Source organism: Watersipora subatra, chromosome 3 (assembly GCF_963576615.1).
Source record: "Watersipora subatra chromosome 3, tzWatSuba1.1, whole genome shotgun sequence".
NCBI classification, from domain to species: Eukaryota; Metazoa; Bryozoa; class Gymnolaemata; order Cheilostomatida; family Watersiporidae; genus Watersipora; species Watersipora subatra.
This window is the reverse complement of record NC_088710.1, coordinates 4,260,843-4,278,734: the sequence shown is the minus strand read 5'-3', so window position 1 is coordinate 4,278,734 and position 17,892 is coordinate 4,260,843. Positions and strand designations below refer to the sequence as shown.

Below are 17,892 nucleotides of genomic sequence, written 5' to 3'. Positions count from 1 at the left end.
ACACGACTTCATAGAGTAGTTATTGGCATTGCTGGTCGACATGACTTTATAGAGTAGTTATTGGCAGTGCTGGTCAACACGACTTTATAGAGTAGTTATTGGCACTGCTGGTCAACACGACTTCATAGAGTAGTTATTGGTACTGCTGTTTGACACAACATCATAGAGTAGCTATTGGTACTGCTGGTCGACATGACTTTATAGAGTAGTTATTGGCAGTGCTGGTTGATATGACTTCATAGAGTAGTTATTGGCAGTTCTGGTTGACACTACTTCATAGAGTAGTTATTGGCACTGCTGGTCAACACGACTTCATAGAGTAGTTATTAGCACTGCTGGTTAACATGACATCATAGAGTAGTTATTAGCACTGCTGGTTGACATGACTTCATAGAGTAGTTATTAGCATTGCTGGTTGACATGACTTCATAGAGTAGCTATTGGCATTGCTGGTTGACATGACTTCATAGAGTAGTTATTAGCACTGCTGGTTGACATGACTTCATACAGTAGTTATTGGCAGTGCTGGTTGACACAACTTCATAGAGTTTTATTGGCACTGCTGGTTGACACAACTTCAGGTCTTTTTCACCATAACCTAAAGTGATGGTTTCAGTCTTTGCTATCACAAAAAAGAGTCTGTCATCTTCAAGACTCCCTTTGCTAAGAAGCTGCCTTTCAGTAACTCATAGTATCATCTGCCTGTCCGGTTCTTATTCTCCGTTCAATTGCACCCTATGGATGCCAAAATGGCGGTCTCAAGGATTTGAATAAAAATACCACATTTCATCACAAGATTGAACCCGCAGTTGACCTCTTAGCCTCACCACATCTGTATTATAAACTAAAAAAGTGGTATTCACCACTTCTTTTTCCAAGATTCACTAACTGTTCTGAAAGTGTTTCATAAAGTTTTGTTTCGCAGTTCATGGGCCATACAGTGCCCTGGAACTTGACTAAACCTCGAGTGGGCCATGTGACAATATAGCTTTTTTCACCCTGTAATGTCTATGAATAAGCAACGACTTATAAATCATAATAGCTACAAGGTATTTAGGCATATGATAATAAATTGAATCACCATTAAATGAATGAGAATATATAAACATAGATGAATAGATATTTATGTTATTTACACCAATCACTGCTTTTAGAGCAAATTACACCATAAAACAAAAACAGAAGTAGTAACGCAGTAAATTACGTGAATGTGAGAAAAAGCTCCTTTTGCATAACTCTGTTCTATAATGTAAATTGACAAGGTGTTGGTGTCTGGTATAAAGGGTAGGGGTTTTATAGAGAAGTAAGAATGTAATGGATGGTCAGGCAGATTGAAGACCCGATTTGAGCAAATGTCTAAAACCTCATTAAGCTTCTCAGCCTTAGGGGCGTATTAACGCTCTGTATAGCTTTTGTTTTTTTATGGGAACCATTAGTGGCAAGTCTAGCTAGTGACATCAGCCTCTATACATCACCATAACCACCGAGGCGTAAACCATGATTAACCAATAAGACTGGCCGCTGAGGCTAGTCAAAGGGCTGATGCACGCATGATATGGATGTGTAAATATAGTGAGTAATGATCCCACTCAAAAGCTCTCATTCCTAATCAGTTTTCAAGCTGAACACTGACAACAAGAAGCAGGTCTACTGGTTTCCGATATGGAGTATCAGGCTTTTGAACAACTCGCTGCCAAAGTGAAAAGTGTGAGAAATAATTGAAATATATTGCCATATTCATATGTAGAGATATCAGTATATGGTACTACTGCATTGTATTTGGTAGTAACCTTGTCATATTTAGAGATATGAGTATATAATACTACTGTAATGCATATTGTAGTAACCTTGTTATATTTAGAGATATGAGTATATGGTACTACTTGTATGGTGCATGGTAGTAGTATTGGTGTCTCTCCTTTGTTGGGTTTGTTATCCCCGTCCCTATTCTCCTTAGCCCCGCCTCTATTCTCCTTAGAACATTGTTAGCCCGCCCTTATTCTCCTTCGTCCAGCGCCTATTCTCCTTAGCCCCACCTCTATCTCCTTAGAACATTGTTAGCCCCGCCCCTATTTTCCTTAGCCCCTTGTATTCTCCTTAGCACATGTCTCAGAAAACTTATCTGCACCTTTTCTTTTAGAGTGTCTTCACTGGCTCCAAGCATGATGTCATCAATAAATCTACTGGCCCTTTCACAGCTCAGCAGGTAACCTTTACATGTATACACTGAAAGACCACAGTAAGCACTACCTAAACTCCTAGCATATATGTAGATGTCTATGGTTTTTGGAAGCAAACAAATGGGGTCAAAAAAGCAAACAAACGCCGGGGTCTTGCATCCCATACGGGAACCAGGTTCAACCATGATAGAAAGAGTGGAAATTTATCTTTAGAAAGAAATTGCAAAACAGAAATTGTTTCTCAATCCAAGCTAAAATGTATCAACCTGTTATAGCACTATTCTATAGAAATAGCTCTACATCATTTTTGTGGCTCACTTAAATGTCATAATGGTTAGCTCTATGTGCAGGCTTCCACAGATCTACTAGTTGTCATGCTCAAGAAAGTTTCACATAACAACAATAAGAGATTCATAATTTCTATGAAAACGATTGCATTTTTGCATTTTTGTATCCTCTATTGAAAAGTTGTAAAAGCTATTAGTAATGTGTTGAAATCAGAGACCTGTGGTTGATTATGACAGACCAGTTGTCAGATTTTAGATTCATTGAAACATTTGATGTAATACAGTTGCGTATGTCACTCTCAAACAGACATGCATAAATTTAGGTCACGAGGAAGTAAGGCTTTTTCTCTCCGCATTATCAAATGTCTCGCTAGAGACTTATGTAAAGCCTGGTTCCCATATACGCCGCAAAGCACCGGCGACAGCACTGCAGGTTATCAGCGGTGAAATGTGAACCTACGCGCCGGGTACTGCCGAGTACTGCCAGTAGCTGCCGGCGGTCAACGCAAGAGTTTAGTGCTGTTCAAATTTCGCGAATAGCCGCAGGCAAAACCTTCCCAAAATGCACTGTACAGGTGAAAGTCAGCATTATCGAAACGGCAGAGCACGGCAGAGCGAGCGAACATATTTTATGCAGCTTTATGTGAACAGAAGCCACCGAGCCTATCGTCGCAAGCGTTTTGCTGTGCAAGATTACCGTCGAGTCTCGCAATCGATATGAGAATCAGGCTTAAGAGATAGAATGCATCACAATGGTGTTTAGTTAGGGTTGGGATCATTATGAAAAAATCATAATTTCGCATTGATAAGTACTCACTGCCCAGATGTGAAATGCATTGCAATGGCAGTAGATTTTAGCCCACATGTCGCTGTAGTTGCATTAGCAGTGCAATAACAGTAGTAAGCATTTTACAGTGATGTAGTATAATTGCATTGTGTACTTTTATACACATACACATGTATATATATTTGCATTTATATACTTATACTTATACTAGCTGTACTACCCGGCGTTGCCTGGGTAATAAACAAGTCTTACCACAGAAAATTTATTTGTATATAACATATAACAATGTTTGCCATTTTAACTTTCAAACTACATATCATGAGAAAATTGTTTTGTGTAATTGAAATAAATCAAGAGAGGAAATAAAAACAACTGTGGAGGTTTTCAAACTTTTTCAAACATCTGTAACTTTCAAACTTAATATCGTGAGAAAAATGCTTTGTGCAGGTCAAATAAATTTCAAAGAAATAAAACGAAAATTTGAATACGACTATACTGGTACCTCTCGATTCTGGTACAAATGTAAAAATGGGATATCAGACTGTTTTTCTTTGACCGAACAATGAGAGAATATAGAGGCCATTCCTACTCGAGATAATACAGTTATCCGCATGAAAAGTATTGACCTTCACCGCGATTACGTAATTGAATCTTACGAAAAACCAGAAATAAAAGTTCACGAAAATGCGAAAAAGCATCACGTTACATAGAGTTAATAAAGTTTGAAATAATATATCATTTGGGTGTAAAAACGGCAAAGGATGTATACATTATGTAGTAAGAGCAAAAAAGTGCGAAAGCTTATGTGGGCTCGTGGTTAAAGACCTGGATTGTAATACTGCGGTTTGTTACAAATAAGTTGTCAAATATCATTGTGAGTTCAAGTCAAGCAGAATGTGAAATTTTAGTTCCAAGATTTGAATAGCTATAGGTGGACATACCGAAGAGCAACAGAAAACAGATGACAAACTTTGAGAAATATATATAGGTATACGTGTATGCACATTTCCAACCTTGAAGGGTTCGATCCGTTTACATATGACTCGCGCAGGACTAACTACCTGGCATGAGGTTAAGAATGACTGTTTTAAACTCTTAGGCCAATGAATTACTGGTTTTCTATGACGTGGAGCTCTATAATTAAAACAACTATTCATATTTATTCTTTGGTTGACATGCAGGAAAACCGGTACCGATGTGAAGAACTCATTATATAATTCAGGCTATTCAAATAAATCTATAACAATGATGTAAACTTTTTTTAAATTGCACGAATGAGGGCAGTAGGAATGGAGTTTATTAGCATCTCCCTAGTGGCCCCACATATTCTATGTTTTAGAATATTCTACATGTATATTCTATTCTATGCATGTCTTGGTTGAAATTAGTAAACTTGGTACAGCTGACTAGTGAACTTGTAATGTGTGTTTATGTTGAAGATATCAGATCATTGAGAAGATAATAGACAGAAGTATCTGTAACTAGTGTCATAACATCAGCTCAGCATAAGGTTTGCATAAACGGAGCTGTAGCATAGCATAAGCGGCAAACGCATAATGTAAGCGTAGTGTAACATAGCATAGGCCTAACATAAACATGGCATAAGCAGAGCATAAGCATACGCCTAACATAAACATGGCATAAGCTCAGCATAAGCATAGACCTAACATAAACATGGCATAAGTACAGCATAAGCATACGCCTAACATAACTATGGCATAAGCACAGCGTAAACCTAACATAAAAATGGCATAATCACAGCACAAGCATAGACCTAACATAAACATGGCATAAGGCAGCATAAGCCTATGCCTAACATAAACATGGCATAAGCGCAGCATAAGCATAGGCCTAACATAAACATGGCATAAGCGCAGCATAAGCTAGGCCTAACATAAACACGGCATAAGCGCAGCATAAGCTAGGCCTAACATAAACATGGCATAAGGCAGCATAAACATAGGCCTAACATAAACATGGCATAGGCGTTGCAGGGACTAAAGTAATGCCTAAAGAAATGAAACTAAAGCGTACATATCTAGAAACACATTTGCCAAAACTAAAGTAATGCCTAAAGAAATGAAACTAAAGCGTACATATCTAGAAACACATTTGCCAAAAACCAAAACATTGTTCTGTGCCAGAATTTCCTCATCAGATATTAGCTAGACAACTGAATGAGTTTGTGTGGTCATGTGACCAAGCATTTTGTTAGTTGGCTATGTTTCTTATAATCCAAGAAATAGTAATCAATAAACGTGTAGATAAGGATATGTGTATATTTACAGCTCTATAGACTACAGGGACAATTCATGGGAGGAAGTGATAGGGTGAAAGTCATCTCTGACTTGAGCGCTGCCAGGGTGAGCATATTCTATGGAATATCATAAGTCAGGTTAACTGATAACTGCCAACTATTCCATGTTAGGTCATCAACTACAGGCTTTGTTAAAAATTTGTTTGACCTACTTTTTTTCGCAAAATATCTAAATAAAATGCCTCAACTTTTTGCTGCTGTAATTTCAGATGCCTGCGAAGCTTTAAAACCTTGTGTCAAGGTCATCCTTTGAATAATAGACAGCATTAGATGTGAGATTACGAGGAGCTACAGAGTTAATTTATTAGTCCTTCTAACTTTGTTGGCCTAGAGAATAAACTAAAAACTTTGTCATGAATTCCCGTAAGTTGAAGTTTGTGCTGGAAACTATCAACGCATTATACCGAGGTACATCAGTCTAGTTACAGTCAAACCTCGACATCTGAAGTTACTCCATTCCTGTGTTTCCTTCCTATATCGAAATGTTTGCATGTTGGAGCAAATATTTTTATAAACATATATTTTCTTTGGTTTCATTTGTTCCAGAGTCTAAAAACTATGATAAATACTTGAAAAAGTTACATATGGTGTAAAAATAATGTATTATACAAAAATAGGAAAAATCTAAATGTACAAGTCTAAATTTCATGCAAAATCTAAAGTGTTAAGACAATGATGTTACCTTAGAGACCCCTGAACACGAGTGGAGGCTCGGCAATCTGTATATTTGGTGTTATACTGTACATGTACTCACACAGGAGGCTCGGCAATCTGTATATTTGATGTTATACTGTACATGTACTCAGAGTGGAGGCTCTGCAATCTGTATATTTGGTGTTATACTGTACATGTACTCACACAGGAGGCTCGGCAATCTGTATATTTGATGTTATACTGTACATGTACTCAGAGTGGAGGCTCTGCAATCTGTATATTTGGTGTTATACTGTACATGTACTCAGAGTGGAGGCTTGGCAATCTGTATATTTGGTGTTATACTGTACATGTACTCAGAGTGGAGGCTCTGCAATCTGTATATTTGGTGTTATACTGTACATGTACTCAAAGTGGAGGCTCTGCAATCTGTATATTTGGTGTTATACTGTACATGTACTCAGAGTGGAGGCTCTGCAATCTGTATATTTGGTGTTATACTGTACATGTACTCAGAGTGGAGGCTCTGCAATCTGTATATTTTGTGTTATACTGTACATGTACTCAAAGTGGAGGCTGTATATTTGGTGTTATACTGTACATCTCAGCATAACTATCTCTACTTTAAATTACGGTAGCTTAAATTAATTTCACTTCTATATTTTATTAATTTTGTATTTTATTATTAGTGTTGCTATATTTTTACTTTTAGTTGACAAGTGAAATGTTTGAGAATTTGTGTATATCATATGTTAAAATTACTTTTTTCAACGCAAAACTTTTTTCAAATTTTACTTGTGAAAGGGTGATTATAAATGTTAGTGAAGGTTTGACTGTACCAGTAGTGCAGCTGATCTGATAGTGTCCCATTATAACAAATACAGTGAAACCTCGGTTCTCTAACATAATCCGTTCCAGAAGGTTGTCTGAAAACCAAGTTGTTCAAGATCCGAAACAATTATTCCCAGTAGAATTAATTTATGTAAATTTTAATCCATTCCAAGCCGAGAAAACAACTTCGATAAAGTATTTTTTAAACATTTACACCATAAACTGTACAGTATACTACATACTATAAATAAAAACCGGGAGATATAGATCATGCTTATTTTTAATAAAATATTTTGTAACTATGATGATGAAAACAGAAAACAAAATGTAAACATTTCGTATGCTTTCTCTTAAAACATTGAAAACATTCTAGGTTAAAATACAATATCAAAAATTACAGAAACTGATAATGAAACAGCAAAGAATGGAACAGATCAGTTACATCAAAAATCGTATGAAAAAGAAAATATAAACAGCAATGGCATGTTTACTTCACATATTTGAAGGAGAATCTTCCTCGAAAACAATTTAGGGTAACTCAACTGGAGGAGTTATCTCCCTAGCAAATCTCTTTGGTAGAGGGACGTCATCCCAGATGGTTCCTTCTTTTTTGTAAAGGATTTATGAAGCGTAACTTGCTTATCCCTTTGTTGAAAAATGTTTCCATGTTGTTTCCTGAGCTTTTCCGAACGTTTACTTCCAATGCGCATGCTCCGGTTTGGTCGAGAACCGAGTTTATGTTTGAGATCCAAGACGACCAATTCACATATTTTTTTGTCAAAAACCAAATTGGTTGAGAACCGAAGCGATTGAGAACCGTGGTTCCCCTGTATTTCAGTTCTTTTGAGTAACTAAGCAACTAGTAAAACTCTGAACTAATAGCCACTATATCACCTTTTGACTAATACTACTAATAACTACTATTAGTCAATACCACCGTCTGACGAATAATAGTACCAGTTGCTAGTAACTAACGACTGTGCTCACTACCTATCCAAATTATGACCTAGATCGGTTCTGACTGACAGGTCATCAGTCAACATGGTCATAGCTCAGACTGTATCTGTTCGAGGTGTATAATGAGGACATATGATGCAGAAAGAAAATCCAATTCAAATGTTTCATTTGTGACCTCATTGTAAAACATTCCCAGTATAGAAAAAGTATCCACTATACTTTGATTGTTATATTAAATAATAAATTAATAATAATAACTTGATGGTATGAAAGAAAAAAAGAAAAAATATTACACAGGATTCTTTTTGAGCCCGAAAATTAAAATTAACACAAAGATACAAAATATTAAAAAATAGAAAATATGTGTAAAAATTGAAATCCACTGGTTGGTTGCACATAACCTACACTTTCTTCTTTGTATGACCAAGAAAAAGATCAGGCAATAGGTCTGATGAAACATGTTTTATCATGTTAGGCTTTGTCTCTAGCGGCAGCATCTTTTTGCTCCAATTTGATTGCTGACTAAACTGTCTTTCTTTTCTGAGGCCATGATAAGGGCGTAGAATAAATAATAATATAAACAATACTGACCTTCTCGTGGTGATGACTTGGTGCTTAGCGAGTAAGACTCTGAACCTGCTGAATGTAGGCATAAGTACTAGTGGACGTAAGTCGTGCAGCTTGTAACTCAGATATACCATAGTACTAGGTTGCAGCTATTAACAACTAGTCATTAGTACTATTCACACAGAGTAAACCAGTTCATATTTTTACTGACCTCGTAATTCTGTGTTGTGCATGTGTATTTGTTTTGCTAGAGAATTCTACCCATGATTGCAAAAGATGCTGAACCAATCATCAAAATGGGAATCTACACACAACAAAAGAAAGACTTGGTCAAACTGTTAGCTGTGTAAGTAGTAATGCTTCTTTTAAGTACAGAATCGCTCAAAAGAAAGAAATATCTAGAACAAAACTCGTTGACAAATATTTTCACGTGTTGCACATGTAATGCCATGTCTTGGGATAAAGATTTCAATTGATTAAACCAGTGTTAGTTTGCTAGTCAGCCTTGAAGGAAGTGCCATATAAAAGTACTCAATACTGTAAACAATAATGGGTAGACAACTCCAAGTTATTGCAACTCGTAAACGGTGCATAACTTTTTTAAGGAGGTGATAATCATAAATCTGTACATATATGTTGAACACGCACAGAAAAACCATAAAGACACAAATTCTTACGCGCTTGCCTATCGTTGTAAAATTTCCCAAGCATAGGCCTACCTTGTCTTAGTTGTGGCTGTTTTCAGAAACAACGACCCAAATGTGTTCAGATTACGTAACCATGGAGGAGAGTTACAAGCTCTTCAACCCATAAAACAGATTTATTCCAGAAACTCTGTCTAATATAAAATATGTTTTATGAACGTTAAATCAATACAATTGTGACAACTTCATAAACTAAATATATTTTTGAAGACATGTTAGTGCAGAGAACCATCGTATCTCGCTTAGATTGAAGGTTTTGCCTCAGATCTGTTAAAAATGCATGTATATCTTTATATCCAGACATATTGCCGATAGACAAAATCCTCAGTCTCGAGAGCTGCTGGTGAAATCATTTGGACGAGCAGACCAGACTCGGGTATTTGGTATTCTAGACGAGGTACTGTTCTACTCTTTTATATACATGTATAATACAGTCATACCTCAGCATATGAGAAATTTGAGATACGAGGAAAATTCTGAGCAAATGTTTTTTGGAAATGTGAAACAAATTTTAGATACGAGCCTATGAGACGATTCTCGATGCGGCTGACCATGCGAGAGACGATTTACGGGAAGGGCATCGCTCAGTCTTTCTTGTCGATCAGTTTGAAAAGGTTTTAAAAATTCCAGCTAAAAGTGAAGGTGAAAGCGAGGCGAAAAGAGCCGAGCCGGTAGGAAAAAGGAAAAAATTGAAATCGGAATTAAGTTTACTGCAATGTAAGATTAAAACCTACTTTTAAGTCTGCGTATTATACACACTTTTATTAATAGTATGTCAAGTTTTTAGGTTAAATGTAAAGTTTATGTCATGTAGCACCAAACTCTAGCGTATCGAACATGTTGCTGTCAAGTCTTTCTCACACCGCCGCTAGCATCTGTCTTAAAGGTAAGAACTTTATACAGTCCATATTAAATTTCATTGTAGATCATAACCACTAAATGGGTACCATAAAACCTCTATTTGAACTCCATGGCACTCCATTTTTCTGCTCTGCCCCTAAAGTGGCTGTCAAATAGAGTTGGCGTTCAAAATCATTAGAATTTTGGGAAGATAAATTTAAGCCCTTTACGAGCGAAGCGAATGTTGCCTATATTTTGCACTCTCCTTCGAGCAGAGCGACATTAACCTTTTTAAATGCAATAAATCTGCTAACTTACCATCAACTTGTCGTAGATCTCTAAATAAATATGCGTCGAGAAGCCGAGTTATATCTCTACCAGTTGATATCTATTGCTTGCAAGTAACCTACAATGACATTGTAGCCTGTGCCACGCTTTACAATTTGTTAAAGGTAAGAACTTTATACAGTCCATGTTAAATTTCATTGTAGATCATAACCACTAGATAAGTACCGTAAAACCTCTATTTGAACCCCATGGCACTCCATTTTTCTGCTCTGCCCCTAAAGTGGCTGTCAAATAGAGTTGGCGTTCAAATGGAGGTTAGCAATTTATTTTTCATAAAGCTCATTAGAAATTTGGGTTGCATTTCGTGCAAATGCTGAATTTTTAGCCACATCGCTAAGCATAATTTTTAGTCTAAAACTAGTCGTTCATATACCATCGTTTATGTAAACCATTTTTCACATACGTCGAAGTATGAAGCCTGCACATAAACAAGGAACTACTATTAGCCTGATACAGTTATTAATTATCTCTATGGTATTGCTTTCAAAGTTATAACAAAAAGCAATCAAAAATGGAAACCTTTGGTGTGAAAAACGAACTTCGATACGAACAGAAACAATGGAAGAATTAATTGTTATTGATACAGCTGAGTCATCATTAGTATGCTTTTTGGAACACTTTCTACTGATCACTTATTATTATGGGTTTGTAAAGATCAAAAAATGTCAAAGTGATGGTCAAATGGAGGTGGCGTTCAATTAAAGGGTGGTGCTTTATTTTTCAACCTTTTACATGTAGGGGTGGCCAAATGGAGATGGCGTTCAAATAAAGGTGGTGTTTAATTAACGGTTTTGCGGTGTTTGTTACTTAGTAACTGTAGGTAGTGAATTACAACAATTAAAAGCTCATTTTGCTGTAATATCCTGTTTTAGGTAGTTTTTCAGAGTATGGGAATGGATTAATTTATATTTAGTCATTTTATATAGAAAAAACTAAATTGGGATGAAAGAATTGACACAGTAGGTCCCGGAACGTATTAGCTCATATGTAGAAGTATGACTGTACTCTTGCATTCTCTTATATGTATCAACTTGTCATCTTTATGCTACTCGTACTTCTATGCAATATACCTCTATGGGAGCATGTTCATCTGTACTGTGAAATCTTTTGGTTCTTATCTAAGAACATTATGATCGAGTCTGATCATGAATACCTGGTGAATCATTACAACCCTCTTGAAATCTAGTTTCACAGTTTGGATGGTCTGTTAGAACCGAAGTCCAGACATTCATATCGTTCTATTAGTTGCTTTGATATCATACCTATGCATTCTGTACAACTTTTCATTTGTGGTAAAACACCACAGGCATTTGCTCCAGCAACCATAGCCATATTTGTTTATGACGAGCTAAGACAAGTTAGGGTGCTTGCGAGTGATTCCACTATTGCTCATATATACTGACCTTTGTCTTATTTACTAGTTGGCATATTTCAACTAGTAACTTCTTAGTAGGCATTAATTCATTTGAGTCACTCTCTGATTCCAGTTGAGCCCTCCTATTGAGGTCAAGCTTTTACAATCGCTAACTCAATTGCGAACTCTTGGTTTGGTTTTATCTAGTTGAAGAAAAACAACTTCAAACAAAATCCGAATTTTTAAATACATGTGCGGCAACATGTTAAGTATAATACAGACCAAATTTCATCTGTTCAGTAGAAGAAGTACAAGTACATCTAACTAAATACAGAACTAGTAATTGGTAAAGCCTGTGGTCCCAAATCAGCTAGCCTCGGTGGAGCAAACAATAAAATGGTCAAGCTTTTGATCTGCTGTCATTACATAACCTTTGTAGTTACCCTATGTACACATTTTGGAAAATATTATGCCCAGCATGAGTATATACAAGTTTGTTGTCCTGCACATTTTCAGGCAGGGCCATACCAAGGGCCTCCTCCTCTTGCTTCTGCTATGGGACCTGGAGCCACCGTAGTAACGCCAAATGCCATAGTCACACACCCAGCAGGAAGTCACTACCATCAGGATCCCATCTCATATGTTGCCCAGAATGCTGGCACAGCTCTATTTGGAGGCATACTTACTGCAGTAAGATAGTTTTACGCATAAACCTTTTACGTATATCGCTTTGTATGGTTTTAGTGGTCTATTGAACATCTATAAAGTTATCGCTATAAACCAGTATTTGTGAAGCAAAAGATGAACTAGTAGACTCCTCTAACAGTAAATATAATAGTCACCGTAAAACGACTACAAATGGAAAGTTATATCTAAGCTACATGTACACTGTCAGCTATGCAGACGGATTATGTTCTAATCTTGACTATAATAAGAGCGGTGTCCGTCCCTCGAAGCTACCCTCAGAGGTTAACAAATGCAATGCACAGGAACTTAACTTGGATGTCTGGCTTTGCAGCTAGGTTCACTACCAACTGCACCACTAGACCACCTTGCAGCATTGCGGAATAATTGTGTGCATAGTTATTACAGATGACATTCTCTCACAGCACCCGGAACTGCCAGTGTACTAGTTACTATAATGTTTACTATAATAAGAGCCGTGTCGTCCAAGTCTCCGAAGCCCCACTGAAAGCATCAGGAAAAAATATTCCCCTGCACAGGAACGAAACCCGGATATTCAGCTTCCTAGTCAAGTACGCTACCATCTGCCTTAATCGACCATCTTGCTGCAACACAAATTAATTGTGCGCATGGTATGCATGATGATCTCTCACGACGAACGTTACTGCTAGAATAATAATACTTCATAATAGTTCAATTAAATCTCTTTCTGTCAGAAGTTATTAGAAATGTAACTCCTAATGGCAGATCTCTATTCACAACCACACAATGTTAACAACCTCTCTTATAGAATACAATGTTGTTCATTATCTATGACTGCTTTTTAAATCGAGTGAGGGTGAGAACTTGCTGAGATTGGATATTTTAGGAAAAAACTGATATTTCAAAGTTTTTTTTGTAAATTTACTTAATCAAGTTGGTTTAATTTAAAACTTAGAACCTTAAAATAAAGAAACCTTAAAGGTTGACTTGCAACAAAATTCACATTACAGTTATTTGATATGAAAAGATTCACCATGTCTTACTCTGTTCTGCTGTAGGTGCAAAATATGTGGAAAAGTGATTACACGCTCATAAAAGCTCAAAAACGAACAGAAAATCACAGCCACACGAAACCGCCGTAGTTTGGATTCTCTTTCCAAGACGGCTCAAATGTGATGTAGTTGTGAAAGATGGTTTCTGTTTACACTTTCAAGCAACCTTATTCGTCGAAATATTTTCACAAATATACTTCACGCATTCAATAAAACTATGTCTATTGTTCTTACGCGTCTATGTTATCGTCATTGTAATGCTGTCACTTTTAGCAGTGATATCTTATAACACCATAAAAATTCGTTTAATTTTTTAGCCTTAGCTTGAAGGAGTACATATCATTATCTGATAATCATGACGAGCCTGTTGGTCACTTGTGATAATCGAAAAGTGCTGCAGAAATTATTTGCGAAGTATTGGGTCACATGATCAGATTATGAATTGACGATTAGTTCAAACCGAAAGAAAACTGTAAAGTAGCGAGCATCTATATTTAATACGGGGTTTTCGGTAAAACCCGAAGTGTTCGTCATAAACTAATGCTACGATAAATTTTATATTGAGCTTTTTATTGGCGTTTCAATTCACGTGAGAACATCACATGACAAGACGATAACCAAATTTCATGGCTACGTCATCGAAATAAAGAGATTCCAATCTACAGCGGCTTTTCGTTTTTGAAGTTTTAAGAGCTTGTAATCCCATTATCACATATTTGGCACCTACAACACAACAGAGTAAGACATGGGGAATCTTTTGATACTAAATAACAGTAATGTGAATTTTGTTGCAAGTCAACGTTTAAGATACAGTACATTAAGTGTTATTGGAGCACTTTTTTAAATCATTGCATTTATTTATCATACAACTATATTCTATATCAAGTTATCTATAAAGGGTACTATAATTTACAATAACATAGCTTTTAAAATGGGTTTCGGCTGTTACGGTTTCTCAACTTTTAATGCAGAATGTTCCGGAAGTAAGGCCAGGAGTTCAGACAACAGTCGCGTACCAAGCTGGTCCTCCGCAGCCACAATTTGGTTATCCTCAAAGCAACCAGCCTTCCCAAATGCCACAGCCACCAGCAACATTTGGTCAGCCAGGGATACAGGGTCCACCTGTGACATCTGCTCAGCCTCCTCTTTATCCTGCTGTTCCATTTGATGGTCAGTACTTCCTACCTGTCATCGCTGCTCCATTTGATGATCAGTACTTTCTCCCTGTCATCGCTGTTCCAGTTAATAATCAGTACTCCCTCTTTGTCATTGCTGTTCTATTTGATGATCAGTACATCCTCCTTTTCATTGCTGTTTTAGTTGATAGTCACTACAGTAATACTTCAACTTACGAGTGCTCCAACGTACGAGAAACTTGAGATACGAGCCAGCTTTCAAGCAAGTTTTAGCACTAACATACGAGCCACGTTTGAGATACGAGCACTTGAGTCAGTTGCCAAGTATGCCAGAGGTGTTTTATGAGAACAGCATCACTCTGTATTTTTCAACTGCTCAGGTTATACTTTTCTACCGTGTCTTTTGTGCGCGATTTTCAGAGCAGAATTATGTGAATTAAACGTACTGTGCGTAGACCGAAAGTTGGCTAGTAAAATGAATGATAATACAAAGAAAAAGCAAATGATAATAATTGATATTAAACAGAAAATTATTAAAAAATATGCCAAATGTGTATGGTGATTGAGCTAGCTCAGCAATATGACAGAAATACATCCACAATTATCAAACAGAAGGATTATATTCAGGGCATTTAGTTCGCAAAAGGACTAACCATAGTTTCTAAACGGTGCAGCGATCTGCACGACCGCTGATGGCATTGGATAAACAATTGGTTGGTGACAGCGCAACTGAAACAATGCTGTGTGAAAAGGCCGTTGCTATCTATCAAAACTATGAAATAGACATTCGGACAAGTTGGCTAGTGGTCGTGCATGAACCCTTTGTGACGACACATGTGTTCGTCCTAATCACAACATGTTGAAAAGGCAACAAAGGTAAACGTCCTTAGATAGGTTTATCTTACAACGGTCGGCTATTTGTGAAAGCGAAACAGAGGAAAAATTAGCTAACCAGCGAGAAACTTCAAACTATGAACGCCGAAGAAATTTTAATTACGTTAAGTTAAAAATAAAGTTTGCTTTTAGGTTTGCTTCTAAGTTTGTCTTTTAACACTTTGATAAAATCAAAGTCAACTGTTGTAATGAAGGATAACTTATATCTCCCTTCTTGGCAAATGCTAGCGTTAACTGCTATTGTACGTATTTAATTTTACATTTTAATTAATCACATTTCCTTGCATTACTTTTTATTTGTTGCTTTTTGAAAGCATGTGGTACGTTAGGACAATAACCAACATGTTCTTTCTGTTACAATATCTTGTTTTGAGTGTTTTATTTGCATTTTTTTAGAGTATGGAAACCAATCAATATATATTTAATTGTTTTATATATAAATAAATTGCACCAACATGCGAGTAAGTTGACATACAAGCTCAGTCTTGGAACGCATTAAGCTTGTAAGTCAAAGTATGATTGTACTCCTTCCCTGTCATTGCTGTTCCAGTTGATGGATAGCATTCTGAAAACTTTTGCTGTTGTTTATTGATATAGATGTGTAGATCTGTGATGAGACTGCAACCAAAATTGGTTTTTAAATGCAGAAGTTTATTATCCTTATATTAGTCTAGAGTTTCATGGCTATGAGTTATCAAATTTGTATGTAGGAAACCATGCTAGCGCTCCACCACCCGCCTATTCGCCTGTTGACCCACAAAGCTATCCACCTGCAGGTGTCAACCAATACCCTCCTCAGAACAATATCGTGTGAGTATGTGTTTCAAAGTTAAGCAGAGTACTAATTGTGGAAACCGTTAATAGGCCTTCAAGAGAAAACATTAGTTGTAACTGTATTGATGCCTTCCTGTATTTGCTGTAGCTGCACGGCATGACTGTTCTGTAGCTTCATGGTGTGTGTGTGTTCTGTAGCTCCACAGTGTGTGTTCTGTAGCTGTACATTGTATGTACTGTAACATTACAGCATTTGCTCTGCAGCTGTACAGTGCATGTACTGTAACTTGTGTGTGCGTGTGTGCGTGCACGCGTGTGTATGGTCTGTAGCTATACAGTGTACATTTTGGAACATTGCAGAATGTGCTTCATAGCTGTCCAGTGTTGTACTAAGTCAAATTCTGAGTGATCAATAATCACAGTAAAGACATGATGCAGCAAGCTGATGATTAGATGTGTGCTAACTTTAATTATGGTTAGTGTAACAAATGAGTTGTCTGCTCTTAACCAAGGCTTCAAGTACAGCTTTTGAAATTTTTGCTTTGAAAAACCAGCGCTGCAATACTTTTTAATATATGTTATGTAAAACGAATTCCCCTATATTGTTTGTGCATTGAAGCTCGATGTCTCCATCAGAATACAAATAGGGGCGTTTGAACTCATAAGATGTTTACTAAAAACTGTGATTAACTCCTGTTGTTAGATTTATTTTGATTGAGAAGACAACCTTCCATATTTGAAAATATATTTTCAGATTTTAAGGTCTATATGATCTGCCTTTGATTTGCTTTATTTTATGACACTGTGAATGTAGATATAATCTACATCTAGATTTATTTTTCTATTTGTATTGTGTTAGCATAAACTAAAAAATAAAACCCTCATTTGTTATGATACAGGTACCCTCCAGCTGGTGCTCCACAAAATCAAGAGTTGCCTGCAAAGATGCCTCTAGCTTGACAAGTTGGCAACAGCAATTATCAACAAATTGCCATAGCTGACAAGTATTGCTAGTGCCACTATAACAAACATGATGATTCGTCATACAAGCAACAATCATTTCAAGTACCAATTTTCTGTTGTCATCCAAATCTTCACTATTGTGGTTTATATACCCGACATTGGTTCCAGAGTTTTTATGAATACTGTAACAGCTTTATCTTTTATAATATAATTATTTTATATAGGTTCTTTATATTTTTGATGACTATTATACAAATTGATATTATTACCTTGAGTCCAGATTACCAACTTACATTTTCAAGAATGAATAAGATGCAATTCATACATCGCTAAAAAGCTTTAATTAAAATAATGGAATTGCTTGCTCATGTAACATGGCAACACAACTCTTAAGAAGAAAGCTGGCCTCTGTTCATCATATGTATTTTTAGTTGGTAAAATATATACAAAACTATCAAGAAAGCAACTGCTTACAGTATGAATTCACAGTAAAACTCAGTTTTTTATGAGTCTCGCTACAAGAGTTTCTATAAATATATGTCAGCATCTCTTCCATCTACAGACCAGCCATGACACAACCG

The 17,892-nt window shown here is 36.5% G+C and overlaps 1 protein-coding gene across 1 annotated transcript; it reads left to right on the top strand.

The window, feature by feature from the left end:
• Positions 1-1,566: 1,566 nt before the first annotated feature.
• LOC137390143 (calcium-binding protein P-like) lies at positions 1,567-17,859 on the top strand. The gene is made up of 9 exons (XM_068076415.1): positions 1,567-1,707; positions 2,141-2,206; positions 5,543-5,617; positions 8,832-8,926; positions 9,585-9,681; positions 12,343-12,516; positions 14,516-14,714; positions 16,285-16,384; positions 17,248-17,859. Exons 1-9 carry the CDS (start codon positions 1,663-1,665, stop codon positions 17,306-17,308), a joined length of 912 nt encoding a protein of 303 aa, XP_067932516.1. The 5' UTR covers positions 1,567-1,662; the 3' UTR covers positions 17,309-17,859.
• Positions 17,860-17,892: the final 33 nt, after the last annotated feature.